The sequence below is a fragment of the Melanaphis sacchari genome, unplaced genomic scaffold, assembly GCF_002803265.2.
Source record: "Melanaphis sacchari strain LSU unplaced genomic scaffold, SCAv2.0 Contig32_pilon_pilon, whole genome shotgun sequence".
Lineage (NCBI taxonomy): Eukaryota > Metazoa > Arthropoda > Insecta > Hemiptera > Aphididae > Melanaphis > Melanaphis sacchari.
The window spans coordinates 740,984-761,458 of NW_020271199.1; the positions used below are offsets into that span (position 1 = coordinate 740,984).

The window sequence follows — 20,475 nt, forward strand, 5'->3', positions numbered from 1 at the left end:
GAGAATGGTGGTAAATCGAGTGACGATTAAACAAGTTTATACTGTACTTGAAAAAGTTTTTATTCTCTTTAAAAATAATATTCATTTTTTTTAAATAATTTATATTAATTTTAGAATAATTGGAAAATTAAATCTATAGTTAATACATAAAAATGTGCGTATACAATATACAAATAAATAATGTATTGATATTATAATAAATTGATAAAAAGTATTTGTTTTCATCTTGAATTCAAATTTAAAACTAATTTTTTAATTTAAAAAAAGTATTTTATAATGTATACAAAATAAATAAAAATAAGTATTTGAATACTTTTTTTGAAAAGAACCTTTGTAAAACAATGATATTGAATTGAGTCCAGCTTATTATCTTAATATCCTTGAATTGAGTCCGTAAAGATAAAATATCATCACTACCTATATAGCCGGTGACAAATTTTTAATATTTTGTTGTGTTTTCAAAAATAATAAAATAAGTTTATACTTATATTATGATAAAATTGTCAACAAATTTTAACTATTTTGAAATATTGATAGGTATGACAAATTTTCATTTTTTTTTTTAGTATTTTTCTATAACTGTCGATATAAAATTATTCTCAAGGTAAAATTTTAATATTTTCTAATTAATTGACTTTTTATACTTATTATTACAATTTAAAAAAGAGACTTAACTCGAATAACTTAAGAATATTGGTCGGACTTAACTCCGATAATACAAAATTATTTGCGGGACTCAATTCAATGTTATCCTCGTAAAATAATATAAACAAAAGTATTAGAATTTTATTATTTGAATAAAATCGAGGGACCCAGGTAAATAGTATTAAAATGACTAATTAGTGATAAACATGTATAATATTGTTTCGCTACTAACCTAGTTATACTTTTTAGGATATATAATCGAAATGAAGAGCAAATATGATAGTTCGTTCATAAAAGCTGCTGAAGTTACTGGAAATGTTTGTAAAGGCAAAATTCCAAAATTAGAAAACGGACAACAATACCAATTTCGAGTACGTGCTGTTAACAAAGCTGGTCCCGGTGAAGCTAGTGAAGAATCTCTTCCTCATATTGTTAAAGCCAAATTCAGTAAGATATATTTACACGTTAGTTAAAAAAAAAAAACATATACTTAATATAAACCATTTTATTTTATAGTGAAACCAAGAATAGATAGAACAAACTTACAAAGCTTAGTCATGAAAGTTGGACATACAAAATTAGTTGACGTGAACATAAGTGGAGAGCCTGTACCTACTGTCACGTGGTCATTTAAAGACACTGTAAGATATTAATTTATACATAAGTTTATGTTAATATTATAAGTAGGTAATACTGCATGATAAATTTAAATGTTCTGATTATGTACATAACATATATAGGTATACATATTTAATTATGTATAATTATATTTTTATCATAAAATTATTTAATTTATAAATTAATGAATATTCAAGAACTTAACTATTGTATACTCAACTATTTTAGGAACTAACTACAGGAAATTCGCTGGAAATCAATAACATGGACTACAATACAAAATTAATGATCATTAAGGCTATGCGTGCTCATAGTGGTGTATATACAATTAAAGCTAAAAATTCAGTCGGCGAAGACACAGCTACTTTTGATATAACTATTTTAGGTAAAAAATAAATTATATAAACAAACATTCCAGTTTATAAATATTAAAAATATATCAATAAAATATTGAAATGTTTAACTACTTATTACACGTTGTTAATATATTAACTTGTATCACTTATTATTAATATATCTTATTTTTAACTAATTAATATAGAATGAAAATTTACATTAATTTAATTCTACTAACTATATTATCTATATTATAAGCTTTATCATCAATATATATTATACATTTTAGGAAAACCAACGAAGCCAGGTGGTCCACTTGAAGTAACTGATGTGACGAAAAATGGTTGCAAACTAAAATGGAAAAAGCCAGAAGATGATGGTGGCACGCCAATAGAGTATTATGAAATTGAAAAACTTGATCCATTAACTGGTCAATGGATACCATGTGGTAAATCTAACGAGCCAGAAGCCAATATAACTGGTTTACAAGAAGGTAAACAATATAAATTCCGCGTGAGGGCAGTGAACAAAGAAGGAGAATCAGATGATCTAGAAGCTGATAAATTTATTGTAGCTAAAAATCCATTTGGTAAGATCACTTTTTAATTTTAATTATACAAACAAGATATTTAAAATAATTCATATACAGATGAACCAAGTAAACCTGGTAAGCCAAATCCAACAAATTGGGATAAGTCATTTATTGACCTTGAATGGGAAGCCCCTGATTCCGACGGGGGTGCACCGATTGAAAGTTATATTGTTGAAATGAGAGATAAGGACGAGAGAAATTGGGTTAAAGCTCTTGTTCTTCCAAATAAGTATGTTTTGTTTTCATTTTTTATTTTTTAAATAAAATAAAATATTTTTTTAGACGCTCTGGTCGAGTGACGGATGTTATAGAGGGCCATGAATATGAATTCAGGGTGATTGCAGTTAATAAAGTTGGACCTAGTCAACCGAGTGATATTTCGAAATCCGTTGTAGCTAAACCACGATTTAGTACGTAAATCAATTTTGTGAACATATATCGATTGGAATATAAAATATATTTGCTTAATAATATTTAATTTTATAGTGGCACCTAAAATTGATCGAAAGAATTTGGGAAAGAAAGAAATTCGCAAAGGAAAATTCTTGAAATTTGAAGCAGATGTTGAAGGGGAGCCTGCGCCAACTATATCATGGACATTTAACGGACAGACCATATTATTTAATGACAGGTAGTGGTTAAATCTTTTTAAGTCGAATTTTCTTGAATTTAAATACTGTTATGATACTTATTTTTGTAAAAATCATTGAAATAAAATATTAAATATTAATTTTAATTTAGATTAACCATAGAAAGTGAAGACTATAAAACGACATTTATACTACAAAAAGCTAAACGCTCTGATTCAGGAATTTATACAGTTACTGCAAAAAATGAGTCTGGAACTGATAAAGCAGAAGTTGAAATTATTGTTCTCAGTGAGTTTAAAATTTTTATAAATAACAAATTATTCAAATAATTAATTTTTATATTTTATAATTTTAGCTGCTCCCACCAAACCTAAAGGGCCATTGAAAGTGTCAGAAGTCACAGCAGAAGGATGTGAACTAAAATGGCAAAAACCTGAAGATGATGGAGGTGTTCCGATAGATCATTATATTGTTGAACGTATGGATACTGAAATGGGACGATGGGTACCAGTTACCATTTCGAAACTTCCTGAAGCCGAAGTTACTGGTTTACACGAGGGTAAAGAATATTTGTTCCGAGTAAAAGCAGTAAATGCTGAAGGAGAATCGGAACCCCTGGAAACTGACTTTGGAATTGTAGCAAAGAATCCGTATAGTAAGTATTGCTATTATTTTCATTATTTTAAAAATATTAATTTCTACGTAAAAAATAGATGAACCTGATCGCCCTGGAAAACCTTATGCTAAAGACTGGGATAAGAGCAGCGTACATTTGAAATGGACACCTCCAGCAAACGAAAATGGTGCTCCAGTTACATCATACATTATTGAAAAAAAAGATCAATACAGGTAAGCTTTAATTTATTATTTAAAAAATGCATTTAAAATATGTGTTTACTTCATTATATAACTAAACTAACACAACAAGGACTACATTTTCAATTAGGTGAAATAATAAATCAATTGACTAGCTTATATTACAAATTATTATATAAAAAATAATATATTTTATGATAGATGTTTTTAATCAGGCAATTTAATGCAATGCCCAATGTCAGGGGTAAATATGAAAAATATTCACTTTCCTTATCATTTTACAAAATCGCTTAAACAAAACACATTGGAAAATCAAAGTTTCGGTTCAATTTATAATACACAATAGGTTAGAGTTATCCACGATATGAAAACGAAGAAAAAACAATAAAAAAGTTGATAAATCTATCCAAAATAATCACCTTTCAAATTTATACTCAATTATAGCTATTAATACAATAATCAAAGCTTAAAAATAAGAATAACTTCAGCATTATTTTCACTGAAATCTGTTAATACTTCAGAACTGTTCGCGCACGTCACAAGATTTGGAGGCAAATCTATATCAACTCTTTAATAATGACTTAACGTTATATGTAATATGTACTTCTATAGAATTAGGATCAATATTCTAAAATTTCAGGTTAATGACCTTCTCAGATCGTAAGCCCTTATTTATTCTATAAAAAAAACCCCCCTAAAAAATGAAGAAAAAAGTAAGATGTACACAAATATTATACTTCGACTATTGTTATGTAAGAGTCTTGAATTTAAGTACTAAATTTCTCTTACTTTTTTCATAGTTTTATAAATTTTATTATATTTTTGGATCTAAATAACACTATTTCTTAATGACCTTAATATTAACTCTCTGCTAGAAAATATAATTCAATGCTAAATATTTAAATTTATTGTTAGAAAAAGTAATTGAACATAACATTTTTAAGTCCAATGTAATCTATTCATACAACATAAATTTTAACTATGATCAATAAAAAAGTTATTGAGCGTAATATATATATATATATATATATATATATATATATTATATATAAATTTATTTATGTGTATATATTGACATACTTATAATAATTAAACATAAATCAACTTTAACCTAATAACTATAGTTAAATAACAATCAAACTGTTTTTAGCTCTAAATGGCAAAAGGCTGTAGAATTAATTGGAAACAAATGTGAAGGAAGAATACCAGATCTTGCTGAAAATATGAAATACACTTTCCGAGTAATTGCAGTCAACAAAGGTGGATTTAGTAAGCCGAGTGAACCCAGTGACCCAGTCATTACAAAAGATAGAAATGGTATTATATCAGTATAATATAGGATTTTTTCATTTGAAATTTACACTTTATTTTATTTTATATTTTTATCAATCTTTTAGTTGCACCAATAATTGACAGAAGCACGCTCAAGAATTTGACTTTAAAAGCAGGACAGCATGTGAAAATTGATGTAAAGATTAGTGGAGAACCACCACCAACAAAAATATGGTATCATAACAAAGCACGTTTAGAAAGCAAAGAAAACTTTAATGTAGAATATGAAGATTATAGAACTAAAATTTCGATATCTGTGGCTGATAGATCACATACTGGAGTATACATAATTAAGGCCGAAAATGACTCTGGCAAAGACGAAGCAACATTTGACATTACTGTGCTAGGTATGACAAATGTATTAAATATTAGACGTACAAATAAATTTATTAACGTTTTATTTTTATTTTAGACAAGCCTGGAAAACCTGAGGGACCTATTAAAATATCTGATATACACAAAGAAGGTGCTTCGTTAAAATGGAATCCACCCGAAGATGATGGAGGTGTTCCTTTGAGTCACTATTTAGTCGAAAAAATGGATGCTGAAACGGGTAAATAAATAAACATAGTAAAAAATTTGTATAAACTACAAATTAATTATTTTTCAATTTTGTGGTATAGGACGTTGGGTACCAGCAGGAAGATGCAAAGAGCCAAATTTAACTGTATCTAACTTGATACCGGGTCAAGAATATACATTCCGTGTATCAGCTGTAAATTCTGAAGGAGAATCTGAACCACTAGTAGCCGATCATTCAATCATAGCTAAAAATCCATTTGGTATGATTAATATGGTTAACATTGAAATCTAGTAAATTATGATTGTTCACTGCGTATTTTTTAGATGAACCAAGTGCAACAACTGCACCTAAGATTGTTGATTGGGATAAAGATTTTGTTGATTTAGAATGGGAACCTCCTATTAACGATGGAGGATCTCCAATCACAGGTTATGTAATTGAAAAGCGAGAAAAGGGGACTTCACGGTGGATTAAAGCTGGAGAAATGAAAGAGCCTGTGACCAAAGGTCGAGCTGAAGATTTGGAAGAAGGAATCGAATACGAATTCAGAATTCGAGCTGTAAACAAAGCTGGACAAGGTGATCCAAGTCCACCAAGCCAATCTATAATTACAAAACCTAGAAAGCGTATGTATTTACATATATATATATACACTCATATATTATAAAACATTAATGTTCAATTATTCCATTTATTTTTTTTATATAGTGGCCCCAAAAATAGATCGTCGTAATCTTAAATCTATAACAATCCGAGAAGGTGAACCAATTTTATATGACGTTAAAGTATCAGGAGAACCAGCACCAGATGTAACTTGGTCATTTAATAATGTTATTATTTCTACTAATAGCATTTATCAAATTGATAATGTGCCATATAATAGCCGATTTTATCACTCAAATCCAATGCGTAGTGATACAGGAATTTATAAAATAATAGCTTCTAATAAATACGGCGAAGACGAAGAAGAAGTCGAAGTGACGGTTATTTGTAAGTAAAATATTTAGAAATATAACTTTTAATATAAAAAAATATACATGTATATATATATGTGTGTATATATTTAATCTAATTCTATAGCCAAACCAAGTAAACCTGAAGGACCATTAGAAGTCTCAGATGTACATAAAGATGGATGCACTTTGAAATGGAAAAAACCAAAAGATGATGGCGGTGAACCATTAGAGGGATACTTAGTGGAAAAATTCGATCCTGATAATGGAGTTTGGCTACCAGTAGGACGTACCAAAGATCCAGAGATGCAAGTTACTGGCTTAATACCAGGACATGAATATAGTTTCCGTGTTAAGGCTTTAAATAGTCAAGGCGAATCAGAACCTCTTGAAACATTATCTACTATTATCGCTAAAGACCCCTTCAGTAAGGATTAAGTTTAAATATGAATTATGATTAAAATTAAAATTATACTAAAATAAAGTATAATCATAATTTGTATTATAATTATTTTAATAAACAATAAATATTTTTAATCCAGCCAACCCCGAAGCACCTGGAGCACCTGATATTAATGATTGGAGTCAAAATCATGCTGATCTAGTATGGAAAAAACCATTTAGTGATGGTGGTACACCAATTACACATTATATCATCGAAAAAAAAGATAAATATAGGTAATTCATTATAATTATATTAATATTATTTAAAACATAAAATCATATATTTATATATATATATATATATGTATATATTAGTGGAGTGTGGGAAAGAGCTGGAGAAACAATCAATGAACAACCCCAAGGAATTGTTAATGGTTTAGTTGAAGGTAACGAATATCAATTCCGCATAATTGCCGTAAACAAAGCTGGTCAAAGTGAGCCTAGTAGGCCATGTGCTAATTTTATAGCCAAACCACGTTACTGTAAGTGCATACATATTTTTATTAATATACTTTGTACATTTAAATTATTCATCTATTTAAATTTTCAATTTTAGTGGCTCCTCATATTGATAGACGTAACCTTATGGATGTAAAACTATCAGCTGGATCATCATTGAAATTAGATGCTGTAATAACGGGTGAGCCAGCCCCTCATGTTGATTGGAGATGTGGTGCTATGCCATTAAAGTAAGGTTTAAAAATATTAAACCAATTAAATGAACCATTATTGGTAAAGATTTTATAATTTATATTTTATAGATCCGAACCTCATGTTAATATTGAAATCGTAGACTATTATACGAAATTAGTTATTAGACCAGTAGGCCGTAATAATAGTGGTCAATACACTGTTACTGCTGTAAATAGTTCTGGAAAAGATACTGCTGTTATTAATGTCATAGTTACAGACAAACCTACGCCACCAGTTGGACCACTTCAAGTAAATCAATATAAATCAAAATACAAATATTTGAATTGAAATGTTATACTATAAATATAATCTTACTTAAGGTTTCTGATATACACAAAGATGGCTGTAAATTAAATTGGAAAAGACCAGAAGATGATGGAGGTACTCCTATTGAATATTATTTAGTTGAAAAATTTGATACTCAAAAAGGCAGTTGGATACCATGTGGACGATCACCAGAAACCGGTTCGATTAGAATAAACATTAAAACATTAAAAATGTGTGGTATTAACAATTAAATTTTTATAGCTTTGGCGGTAACTGGGCTGACACCAGGTAAAGAATATAAATTCCGCGTTACAGCTGTAAATGCAGAAGGCGAATCTGATCCACTCCAAACTGAAAAATCAATCATCGCTAAAAATCCTTTTGGTAATACAGTTATACAGTTATTATATTAAATTTTTACAATATTTTATGAAATATCAATTTTTCTTTAGATGAGCCAGGTAAACCAGGTAACTTGGAAGTGACAGATTGGGATAAGAATTTTGTTGACTTAAAATGGATTCCACCAAAAGAAGATGGAGGATCTCCCATTACAGGCTATTTAATTGAGGTTAAAGATAAATCAGGAATATGGGAAAAAGCATTGACAGTACCTGCTGATAAAACAACGGCAACAGTGCCAAATCTAGTTGAAGGTGAATCTTATGTATTCCAAGTAAAAGCGATAAATGCAGCTGGTCCAGGTGAAGCAAGTGATCCAACCAATACGATTGTTACTAAGCCTCGTAATATGGCACCACATATTGATCGAACAAACTTAAACGATATTAAAATCAAAGCAGGACAAACGATTAGTTTTGACATAAAAGTAAGTTGCTTATTTATTAATACATTTTTCTTATGACAAATTATTAAAATGAAAAGAAACTAAAATATAAATTCAGGATTATTTTTAAATCAAATTTAACAGATGGATTAATTTATTTTTATTTTTAACTAAACGCAATAATACATTTTTAAAATTCTACAGGTAACAGGCGAGCCGGTACCAAAAACCAAATGGTTAAAGAATCACAAAGATATACGAGTAGGCGATGGTGTAAAGCAAACACATGTCGATTATAATACAAAACTAATTATTCGCATGGCAACAAGAGAAGATTCAGGGTCATATATTATAACAGCTGAAAATATAAATGGCAAAGACACAGCGTACGCTGAAGTAACCGTTTTAGGTAACAATATGAACAATAATATAACTATAAAGTCTGAATGCACGTCACAGTATTTTAAAAATTTGTTATTAGTTTATAATAATTTTGAAATGTAGAAAGTAAAATAAAAATTCTTAATCTTATTGTTCTGATGGGCTTTCCAATTATAGATAAGCCAAGTGCACCAGAAGGACCGCTTAAAGTATCCGATGTACATGGTGAAGGATGCAAATTAAGCTGGAAACCACCAGAAGACAATGGTGGTCAACCAATTGAAAATTATGTCATAGAAAAGTTAGATGAAGCTTTGGGTCGCTGGGTACCAGCTGGAGAAACTGATGGTCCAGTAACTGACTTTGAAGTTACTGACCTAATACCCGGACATAAATATAAATTCAGAGTAAAGGCAGTAAATAAACAAGGAAAATCAGATCCATTAACAGCTAACCAAAGCATTGAAGCTAAAAATCCATTTGGTAATATTTTGACTACTTAATTGAATGCAGGTAACCTTTAATACAACTATAATCCAATTTTTTATTAATTTTAGATACTCCTAGTAAACCATCAAATCCCATTATCAAAGACTTTGACAGTGATTTTGTTGAACTTGGTTGGGATAAACCTATGACTGATGGAGGATCACCAATAACTGGTTACATAATTGAAAAAAAAGATAAATTCAGGTAAAAAAAAATTCTAAAAAATTTTTGCAATGATATTTATTGATATTTTTGATAATTTTAATAAAACATAAATAATTCAACTACTTATGTAACTTATTTACCGAAGGTAATCATAAATATAATTTTAAATACCACTTATGACAGTTATTTTAATAATACTAATGAATTTCTAATTTTTTTCTAATTTCTAATCAACAATCAATTTTTTTCTGTTTTATTTTTTTCAATTGATAATAACATAATATATTGGCTGCTAGGCCATTAGTTTAAAAAGTGTTGAAATATTATTTTTCACAATATAGAATATATTTAAATTAGGTTACTTAATTCAAGTTCTTTTAAAAAATTAATTATGTTAATACTAGATTTAAGATCTAATTTCTCCTAATACATGTAGGATATGATGTTTGATTCTTAGATTTGTAAATGTTTGACATTCGATTAAAATATGTTTCATGATGTAATCTACACCACATATTTCTGGCCACAGGATAATTTTGGATTGTATATGAATCGTATATATCTATGTTCTATTCGGAGATGGTTTTTTATGATTTCTTCTTTCCTATTTAGGCTAGAGTTTTGCCACAACAATCGGTTAAATAATATGTGCAATTGAACATTATAAAAGTATTAAATTGAATTTTTTATGGATTAAAAATATTAATCAATAACTTTAATAATCGTTAAATTATATTCTTATTACATTTTTTTTTTTTTATTATTATTAAGTACGTTTTTATTTAAAAGTTAAAACCACATAATATTTTTTATCAACTATTTGTATTAAATTTCTAAAAAATAAAATAATAAGTTATTATTAATAACTAATATCACTATTTTATATTTTTAAACTTGTAGTCATTGTTTAGTTTTAATTTTAATAAATAATACATACTACTGATGTATACTTTTAATATCTTACAATGTATCAAATTTTATAATAACTTTTTTTTTTAAATATGCATTTTACAGTCCAACCTGGGTTAAGGCTGCTGAAGTAACTGGTAATGTAAACAGTGGAATTGTTCCTGGTTTAACTGAAGGTAATCAGTACGAATTTAGGGTGCGTGCGGTAAATAAAGCTGGCCCTGGTGAAGCGAGTGAACCAACATTACCTCACCTTGCTAGACTCAAAAAGTGTAAGTCATAGATTTTAATTTTAAAAATAAATCCATACGTTATTGCTCATAATGTGCATATTATAAAGTATTTCATATTTATTTAACAAATTTATTTCAGTGGCGCCTCATATCGATAGAAACACTCTATCGGACATAAAAGTGCGGGCCGGAAACATGTTTGAATTTGATGTTAAAGTATCTGGAGAACCTCCTCCAACTAAAGAATGGTCTCTTAGAGGAGATGTGCTCATGAAAACTGAGAGCATAAATATAATAAATCAAGATTACTCAACAAAACTTAAAGTTATTGATGCAAAGCGTTCTGACGATGGAATTTATTATTTAGTAGCAAAAAATATTCACGGAATGGACAAAGCTGCAGTCAAAGTTACAGTTATAGGTACTTAATAATTTTTATATTATTTCGCTTCTGTGACAACAATTGAATATACATGTTTTAATATTATAGATGTACCACAACCACCTGAGGGACCTCTACATCCAACCGATGTGACAAGAAATTCGTGTGTGTTAAAATGGAATCCACCAAAAGATGACGGTGGATCAGAAATAACACACTACATAGTTGAAAAAATGGATGCTGACACATTAAGATGGGTTCCAGTAGGTGACGCTGCTGGTACAACAATGAGGTATAATACCATCTTCAATATTGAATTATATTAATATAAAAACACATTTATATTAATTACCTATTATTTAGGATTGATCATTTGATCGAAGGTCACAACTATAACTTCAGGGTTAAAGCTGTGAACAAAATCGGGGAGTCTTTACCGTTAACTACATTTGATAGTATAACAGCCAAAGACCCATACGGAAAGCCAGATAAACCAGGCACGCCTCAAGCAACTGGTAAAAAAATAAATATTTTATTCATAATATTAATATGATACTCTAATTTGAATTAATATGATAAAATTCAGATTGGGGAAGAAATTTTGTTGATCTTCAATGGACTCCACCAAAGAAAGATGGTGGATCTGAAATTCTATCTTACATTATCGAAAAACGAGAAAAATACGGGTAAATATAGTTTTACTTATATGCACTAAAAATGAATATGTTCGTTTGTTTTGTTCATAAATATTTAAAATTAATTGTATATGAATTTAGTCCTTGGGAGAAAGCTGCAACAGTAAATGGAAATAAAACCAAGGCCTCTGTTCCGGATCTTACCGAAGGCCATGAATACGAATTCCGAGTTATTGCTGTAAATAAAGGTGGCCCTGGTGACCCCAGTGATTCATCTGAAGTAATAACATGTAAACCGAAATTCCGTAAGTTTTCTGTTAATTATTTAAAATAATTATAGATAGTATAAATTGATCGTTTAATTTAATACCTACATATACTACTCTTGTTTACACAAAAGAAAAGTAGTATAATATAAAAATTAAAAATAAAAATGAACATGTACCTAAGCTTATTAAAAATTAAATTGAATATCTTGTATGCATTAAAAAAAAAAATACGAAAAAAGCATTTTTAATCCATTAAATTATTTCTAAAAATAAATTAATAAGCAAAATGTTGTATATTAAAACAATTAATTATGCCTCGGGTTTTATATCTTTGATGTAACTTTTCACTTTTATATCACGACAGACCACTGTGTTAATATTTTAGAAATATAAATGTTAATTTTTTTAATTATAATCTTACTATTCTCTTGATTTTAGTTGAACCAGTAATAGATACTACATTCTTGCCTGATTTGATTGTACGCGCCGGTAATAAAATAAACTATACTGTTCCAATTGAGGCAGCACCTAGACCAACAGTGAAATGGAGTGTTAATGAAGTGCCAGTTGATAGTGGCTCTAGAGTGGATATACAAATTTATAACAGCCAAGTTATATTTGAAATACCATTTTCAGTACGGAATGACACTGGCCGTTACACATTAACATTAGAAAATAACATGGGAAAATGTTCAGCTTCTGCTCATGTCACTGTATTAGGTAAAATAAAAATTTTAAATTAATAAAAAATGTTTATACTTATTAACAATTTTATTAATAATCCATCAATGTGTATTTATTTTTAATTTAATCTTTAGATCGTCCATCACCACCTGAGGGTCCATTAGACGTGTCTAATGTCAGAAAAGATGGATGCCGGTTGACATGGAAAATACCTGTTGACGATGGCGGTGCTCCTATTTTACACTACATTATTGAAAAAATGGATATTTCCAGAGGAACGTGGTCCGATGCTGGAATGACAACATCATTATACCACGATATTATTAGATTAATTCACAAACGCGAATATTTATTTAGAGTCAAAGCCGTAAACAGTATTGGTGAATCAGACGTTTTAGAAACTGATAAATCGATAATAGCAAGAAACGAATTCGGTATGACACATTAATAGTTTTTTATGAAAGTCTTTATACAAAAAAAAAAAAAATATATATATTGATATAGATGAACCGGATGCACCTGAAAAACCAGTGGTAACGAATTGGGATGAAAACTTTGTTGAGCTGCAGTGGGAACAACCAAAAACCGATGGTGGATCACCAGTGACTGAATTTTCAATACAAAAGAAAGAAAGAGGAAGCCCGTATTGGGTAAATGCCGTAACAGTTCCAGGCAAAGAAACAAAGGTAAGAAGTTTTTAATCGAAGAAAAAATGTTAAGTATACAATAAGAATAGAATTTTTAAACGAAACTTCGGAATTTCAGGCAATCATTCCAGACTTAATCAAAGGACAAGAATACGAATTTAGAGTTATTGCTACAAATAAAGCTGGACCTAGTCCTCCAAGTGATCCTTCAGATCCGATTATCGTGAATAATAGATATTGTGAGATTCTCCATGAAATAGTTTACAAATAAAAAATAAAAATAAAAACATAAATCTAATAACAATAATTATTTTTTTAGTGAAACCAAAAATAAAGACTCCCTTAAAAGATATTTTCATAAGAGCTGGAACAGTTCTACACGTTGATATAGATTTTATTGGAGAACCACCTCCAGAAGTAACATGGACGGTAAATGGATCAGAACTTAAACCAGATAATAGAACAACAATAACCTCTATTGGATACCACACAATCATGAACAGAGTGAATTCAAAACGAGTAGACTCTGGAACATATAATTTATTGCTCAAAAACAGTTCTGGAACTGACGAAGGGTCATTTAATGTTACTGTATTAGGTATGAAAATTAAATTTACTACAATATTTTTCAATAAGTTCTGTGATTTTCATAGATTATATGGTATACAAATTTAAATCAATTTAAATAAACAATTACAGATAGACCTGGGCCACCTGACGGACCGCTTACATATGAAGATATTACCGCCAATTCGGTAACGCTATCTTGGAAAACACCAAAAGACAACGGTGGAAGTGAAATTACGTAAGTTATATAAATTAGGCTTACCATAAACTTATAATCTATTGAACTGAACCTGTTCGGTTGTAAGCGGAATACAGAAGGCTAGTGCCTCAAATAGCTTACTTAAAGGTTGTAGCAAATTTTTTTAACATATTGAATGTTTTAATTCTTTCATAGCTCTATTTAATAATTTCTTACAATTGATATTAATATTATATTACAGTTATTGAGAGTCATCTAACCTCGCCATGAATTACAATAATATAATTTAAGTATTTTCTGAGTCACTGTGTCTAGGAAAAAAATTTAACTTTTTTAATTTAATTGTATTTTATTATAAGAATTGTATTCGTAACTACCTAACACATTTGTTTTCTTATAATTGGGTAGTTTTTTATCACTTCTGAGCGGAAAATTTATAAATACGGCCCTAGATTGTGGTTATTAAATAAATAAAAGGCAAGGTACGAGATCCTTTACACGAATCATTAAAAAAAAAGATAAGATACTGTAGAAGAAATACAAAAACTAATGATTGGAAATTTTTCCGTAATATTAATATGCTGTGTTTGTGTCCACAATTTATATGTCACCTTTTTAAAGTTGTCTATCTTTCAAATCGTTTTTCTTTGTCTGCGATTAGAAAACATCACTAGGTAAAAAACAGTGTATAGATCTATTATAATTAACAATATTTATACATGATATTTTATATATTTATATATATATATATATATATACATTTTCATTGTGGTTTTTTACATTTAATGTCTGTTATTTTTTTAGAGCTTATGTTATTGAAAAACGAGATTTAACTCATGGAGGAGGTTGGGTACCAGCAGTTACATATATAAACCCAGCGTTTACTTATGCCACAGTTCCAAGGCTTATCGAAGGAACTAGGTATGAGTTCCGCGTTCGAGCTGAAAATTTACAAGGATTATCCGAACCTTTAACTACAGCTGAACCAATAGTTGCCAAAAATCAATTTGGTAAGAAATAATTTAATATAAAATAATTTTCGAATAATTTTTATAAACCAAATCTTCTTTAGATGTTCCTGGAAGACCGGGTAAACCCGAAGCCACTGAAGTGGACCAAGAACACATTAAACTAATGTGGACTCCACCTATGAGTAATGGAGGATCGCCAATTGTTGGGTATGACATAGAAAGAAGAGAGAGATCTACAGCTGGTCGGTGGGCTAAAATAACTAGATCACCAATAAAGGTAAATAGTTAAGTGAAATTAATGAACATAATACCTACACTAAATTATTTTTAAAATTAATATCAGACTACCGAGTATGATGATACTCATGTGCACGAAGGCAAACAGTATGAGTATCGCATAAGTGCAGTCAATGCTGCTGGTTCTAGTAAACCTAGTGAGACGTCAGATGTATACACTGCAAAATTAACAAGAGAAAAACCAAAACTACATTTAGAAGGCCTAATGGGAGGCCGAATAAAGGTTAGAGCTGGAGAGCCGATCAACATTAGCATACCAATTTCGGGTGCGCCAACTCCGCGCATCGAGTGGGTCATAAATGGTGAAAAGCCTCCAGAAACTAACCGTATACTTGTAAGTTAATTTACGAGTCAATTATTAAATTGTTAATTTCACATATAAAAATTATTAGTTAATCATACGTTAATTTTTATTTTTATAGTCTGTTACTGGAAGTAACTTGACTAAACTTAGAGTTGACAATTCTACTCGTAAAGATGCCGGAAAATATACAATAACCGCATCAAATTCGTCTGGAAAAGATTCTGCAGACATATATGTATCAGTGGTAAGTTGTCCAAGTGCACCAAAGGGACCTTTGCAGTATCCTGGTGCCACACATGATACTGTTACACTTGCATGGAGACCTCCTGAAGATGATGGAGGAAACGACATAACTGGTATATTTATTTAGATTGTTTAAACACATTTAATTACGTACATATAATTTTATACCATAGGATATATCATTGAAATGTCCGAGTTTGGAATGGATAGTTGGAAAGTAGTTCCTGGCTTCTGTCCAAATACTACATTTACAGTTAAAGGTCTAAGTGAAGGAAAACGATACGTGTTCAGAGTAAAGGCTGAAAATATGTACGGTGTTTCGGAACCTTTGGAAGGAATTCCGATTACAGCTAAGAGCCCATTCGATCCACCCGATGCTCCGGGACAACCTGAAGTAACTAATTACAGTCCAAACAGCTGTAGTCTTAGCTGGACTCCACCAATAAACACAGGCGGAAGACCAATAAGCGGTAAAAAAACATCCAACGTTTATTCGTAATTATTCTAAGTTATTTTGTTTTTTTTAGGATACATTATTCAAAAGAGAGAAAGGGGTGGTGATTGGGTTAAATGTAATAATTTCCCAACTTCAAATACTAGTTTCACTGCTCAAGATCTTAGAGAAGGTAACCGTTATGAATTCCGTGTACTTGCAGTAAACGAAGCCGGTACAGGTAAACCTAGTAAGCCCAGTAATCCAGTTACGGCTAAAGAACAAAAGAGTAAGTATACATATACCTACATTTCCAACATCGTTTAATGCTTTATTTTTTAATTCATTATTGATCATTGTAGAAGTACCAGAAGCTCCTGAAGCACCAAAACCAGACAGAATCACCAAAGATAGTGTAGTATTATCTTGGAGACCACCAAGGTTTGACGGCGGCGCAAAAATAAAAGAATACGTTTTAGAACAAAAGAAGAAAGGTGAATCCGATTGGTCGGAAGTAATATGCCCAACTATTTATTCTACGTTATGCACGGTAATAATAATTATAAATCTATGTCTGAAATAAATCGATTAAAATACCTATTTTGATTATCTTTAATAGGTTGGAAATTTAAAAGAAGGTGATGAATACCAATGGCGAGTTATAGCTGTAAATGAAGCAGGGCGATCAAAACCCAGTCGACCAAGTGTAAATGTTTTAGTTGAAGAACAACCTAATAAGCCTTGTTTGGATTTGTCTGGTGTTAGAGATATTACAGTGAAAGCTGGCGATGACTTTTCTATTCATATACCATATATTGGATTCCCAGTACCCACTGCAACTTGGTTCAATAATGATCAAATTATAAATGATTCAGATCCTAGAGTTCATATACAAGTAATATATGTTTCTAATATAATATTTTTAATTTAAAACAACTCATTTTATGTAAATATATTTTAATTATTGTAATGGTATTGATTACAGTTGACAAGTAACTCTGTAAGCTTAGTTATTAAAAACTCCCGACGAACAGATGCTGGACAATATAGATTACAACTACGAAACCAATCTGGATTTGACACGGCTACGTTACACGTGAGAGTTCTAGATAGACCTATGCCTCCTGAACACTTTTATGCCGATGAATTAAACGGAGATTCATTGACATTATTCTGGCATCCACCATTGGATAACGGCGGAGCTCCAGTTACCAACTACTTAGTAGAAAAGAAAGAATTAAACTCAACAACCTGGCAAAAGGTTGATATTATTTATATATAGAATTTAGAATAAAATTTAAATTTATTGTGCTACTTTAATTAATCAGAAAATCAAGAAAAAAAAAATTGAACATTAGCATTCTTAAAACATAGTAATATAGAGCAATAATGTTAAATTTTAAATACAAGTAAAATTATTGACAGTCATATCCCCAGTTGACTCTTCTTAGGGATTTAGAACTAGAAAAATGGATGGTCTAAAATAACATATTAAAAAAAAAAAACAATGTACCATGTATTTTATCATTGTCTTGCACTTTGATTTAATAAGGAATTGACTGTATCAAAACTGGAATTTTCTTAGTAACCATATAATAAAATTCATTCATGATTTAAATTTAAATAATATTAATCAAAAATGATACATATATTATTATAATAAAATTATATAATCTTATTTAATTACTGAATAGTACCTTATCATTATTTCGGAATTTCATTTCAACCGTTTGTTCTTATTTTCAGGTCAGCAACTATGTTGCATCACAACAATGTAAAGCTCGTAATCTTATTGTTGGAAAAACATACCAGTTCCGTGTTATGGCTGAAAATAAATATGGTGTATCTGACCCTGCTATCACCGTTGATCCAATTACTGCAAGGCATCCATTTGGTATTTTTAATTTGTTTAAAAATTTATTTCTTCTCTGTATGAATAGATAATAAATTTGATGCTGAATATTATTATAGATGTGCCTGGCGCACCAGGAATTCCAAAAGCTGTGGACACATCAGAAGACTCAATTACAATTACATGGGCCAAACCTAGAAATGACGGCGGATCACCAATCACAGGCTACATGATAGAAAAACGATTGATAAGTGAAGATAAATGGACAAAAGCATCACATGCTATAATACTCGATACCACATTTAGGTAGGAGAAAAATCAAACTTTTACTTTAAATGAAAAAACAACACTATCATAATGCTTTAATTTTGATTTTTAGAATTCATAATTTAATTGAAAATCATGAATACGAGTTCAGGGTTTCCGCACTAAACACAGCTGGTCAAGGTCCATGGAGTTCATCTTCTGATGCCATAAGATGTTGTCCACCTGCATGTAAATATTTATTTAATTCTTAAAATAACAGTATACATATATTCATCATTGTGAATTCATATCTTAGGTGCGCCAAAAATAACGAGTGATCTAAGTATAAGAGACATGACTGTAATTGCTGGTGAAGAATTTACTATTACGGTTCCATTCACTGGAAGTCCTTTACCAAAACCAGTATGGAGTATTAATGGAGAAGAAGTTATACCTGATTCTAGAATTAAATTTGAAACATCGTCAAATGAAACAGTATTTAAAAATAAATGCGCAAAACGTAAAACTGACACTGGTAATTACACCATTCACTTGGTCAACAATATTGGTGCCGATTCCGCATCTTGCAAAGTTCTTGTTGTTGGTGAGTTATTAAATAGCAACACTCAATTTAATAATATAAATTATAAAAAAAGTTTTAAAATAAATATAACATAAATTATCTTATTTAAAGACAAACCATTACCGCCACAAGGACCTCTAGAAGTTATGGATTTAACTCCTGAAACCTGTTTATTATCTTGGAAGCCGCCTTTAGACGATGGTGGCTCACCAATCACAAATTACATAATTGAAAAATATGAAACTTCAAGTGGTGTATGTATTTTTAATACCTGCTTAAATAATCCGCATATTTATGTTAAATTAATTAAATAATTTTTTTTTTTATGTAGTTGTGGTCGAAACTAAGCAGTTTTGTTCGTCCATGTCATTATGATGTCATTGGGTTAGAACCAAACAAAAAATATAACTTCCGTGTCCGAGCTGAAAATCAATATGGATTATCAGAACCAATTGAAATGGATTCTGTCATAACAGCCAAATTCCCATTCACGGTACCCGATCCACCGGGTCATCCACAAATTTTAGAATGGGACGAAATAAAAGCAACATTAATATGGGAAAGACCCATACATGACGGAGGAGCGAAAATTCAAGGATACAAAATCGAATTCAAAGATATTACCGAAGGCGGAAATTGGCGCACAGCAAATGATTATGTTGTAAAGGAACCACTTTACGTTATTCATAATCTGTTGAACGAACATGATTACGAATTCCGTGTACTAGCTAAGAACGCTGCTGGTTTCAGTAAACCTTCTATTCCTACACCGAACTTCCGATTGAAAGGTAAAGCCAAGCCTCCGTCGAAACCAGGTACTCCTACGGTACTTAAAGTGGGTAGAACATATGCTGATTTGAAATGGGATCCACCAATGTCTGACGGTGGTAGCAAAATCACTGGATACTCAATCGAAAAGAGACAAGTTGGAAATTCTGTATGGGTGAAATGCAATGATTACTCTGTATTTGATTGTAACTTCACTGCTATGAATTTAATCGAAGGCGCTGATTATGAGTTTAGAGTGTTTGCTTTAAATATAGTTGGTAAAAGTGAACCTAGCTTGTGTACCACACCAGTGAAAATATGCGAGTTTGAAGGTGGAGAAAAACCAGAATTTATTGTACCACTCACCAATAAAGTCATTCAATTTGGCAAGACGACAACGTTGCGTTGTGAAGCTATTGGAAAACCTATGCCAAATGCTAAATGGTTAAAGAATGGACGTGAAATTATATCGGGTGGACGATACAAATGTGAATCTGCCAACGGAGTTTTCCAATTACATTTCCCTGAAGTGTCAGAGATTGATGATGGTGATTATACATGTGAGTCATATAATCCTGTAGGATTCGTTACAACGTCTTCACGAGTTAAAATTGGACGTAAG

At 30.3% G+C, this 20,475-nt stretch overlaps 1 protein-coding gene across 5 annotated transcripts in view; it reads left to right on the top strand.

Moving 5' to 3' along the window:
- Positions 1-20,475, top strand: part of LOC112596524 (twitchin) — a 79,048-nt gene that overhangs the window by 46,519 nt on the left and 12,054 nt on the right. For all 5 annotated transcript variants that reach the window (XM_025342246.1, XM_025342247.1, XM_025342248.1 and 2 more), the window contains 54 exons: positions 895-1,092; positions 1,162-1,286; positions 1,492-1,648; positions 1,889-2,188; positions 2,249-2,420; positions 2,474-2,601; positions 2,678-2,822; positions 2,933-3,069; positions 3,137-3,436; positions 3,495-3,630; positions 4,748-4,914; positions 4,995-5,276; positions 5,342-5,482; positions 5,553-5,711; positions 5,776-6,078; positions 6,161-6,442; positions 6,533-6,832; positions 6,948-7,083; positions 7,165-7,331; positions 7,406-7,538; positions 7,611-7,791; positions 7,863-8,007; positions 8,071-8,193; positions 8,262-8,638; positions 8,801-9,005; positions 9,155-9,460; positions 9,535-9,670; positions 10,646-10,812; positions 10,913-11,194; positions 11,264-11,447; positions 11,519-11,670; positions 11,742-11,841; positions 11,932-12,095; positions 12,498-12,779; positions 12,878-13,177; positions 13,248-13,429; positions 13,509-13,629; positions 13,710-13,988; positions 14,090-14,195; positions 14,961-15,166; positions 15,229-15,404; positions 15,471-15,758; positions 15,847-16,084; positions 16,145-16,441; positions 16,499-16,693; positions 16,767-16,954; positions 17,024-17,299; positions 17,390-17,665; positions 18,151-18,298; positions 18,376-18,562; positions 18,636-18,751; positions 18,819-19,106; positions 19,197-19,339; positions 19,417-20,470. In XM_025342246.1, coding sequence (XP_025198031.1) covers positions 895-1,092; positions 1,162-1,286; positions 1,492-1,648; positions 1,889-2,188; positions 2,249-2,420; positions 2,474-2,601; positions 2,678-2,822; positions 2,933-3,069; positions 3,137-3,436; positions 3,495-3,630; positions 4,748-4,914; positions 4,995-5,276; positions 5,342-5,482; positions 5,553-5,711; positions 5,776-6,078; positions 6,161-6,442; positions 6,533-6,832; positions 6,948-7,083; positions 7,165-7,331; positions 7,406-7,538; positions 7,611-7,791; positions 7,863-8,007; positions 8,071-8,193; positions 8,262-8,638; positions 8,801-9,005; positions 9,155-9,460; positions 9,535-9,670; positions 10,646-10,812; positions 10,913-11,194; positions 11,264-11,447; positions 11,519-11,670; positions 11,742-11,841; positions 11,932-12,095; positions 12,498-12,779; positions 12,878-13,177; positions 13,248-13,429; positions 13,509-13,629; positions 13,710-13,988; positions 14,090-14,195; positions 14,961-15,166; positions 15,229-15,404; positions 15,471-15,758; positions 15,847-16,084; positions 16,145-16,441; positions 16,499-16,693; positions 16,767-16,954; positions 17,024-17,299; positions 17,390-17,665; positions 18,151-18,298; positions 18,376-18,562; positions 18,636-18,751; positions 18,819-19,106; positions 19,197-19,339; positions 19,417-20,470 — 11,736 coding nt within the window. The remainder of the gene's footprint in view (positions 1-894; positions 1,093-1,161; positions 1,287-1,491; positions 1,649-1,888; positions 2,189-2,248; positions 2,421-2,473; positions 2,602-2,677; positions 2,823-2,932; positions 3,070-3,136; positions 3,437-3,494; positions 3,631-4,747; positions 4,915-4,994; positions 5,277-5,341; positions 5,483-5,552; positions 5,712-5,775; positions 6,079-6,160; positions 6,443-6,532; positions 6,833-6,947; positions 7,084-7,164; positions 7,332-7,405; positions 7,539-7,610; positions 7,792-7,862; positions 8,008-8,070; positions 8,194-8,261; positions 8,639-8,800; positions 9,006-9,154; positions 9,461-9,534; positions 9,671-10,645; positions 10,813-10,912; positions 11,195-11,263; positions 11,448-11,518; positions 11,671-11,741; positions 11,842-11,931; positions 12,096-12,497; positions 12,780-12,877; positions 13,178-13,247; positions 13,430-13,508; positions 13,630-13,709; positions 13,989-14,089; positions 14,196-14,960; positions 15,167-15,228; positions 15,405-15,470; positions 15,759-15,846; positions 16,085-16,144; positions 16,442-16,498; positions 16,694-16,766; positions 16,955-17,023; positions 17,300-17,389; positions 17,666-18,150; positions 18,299-18,375; positions 18,563-18,635; positions 18,752-18,818; positions 19,107-19,196; positions 19,340-19,416; positions 20,471-20,475) is intronic.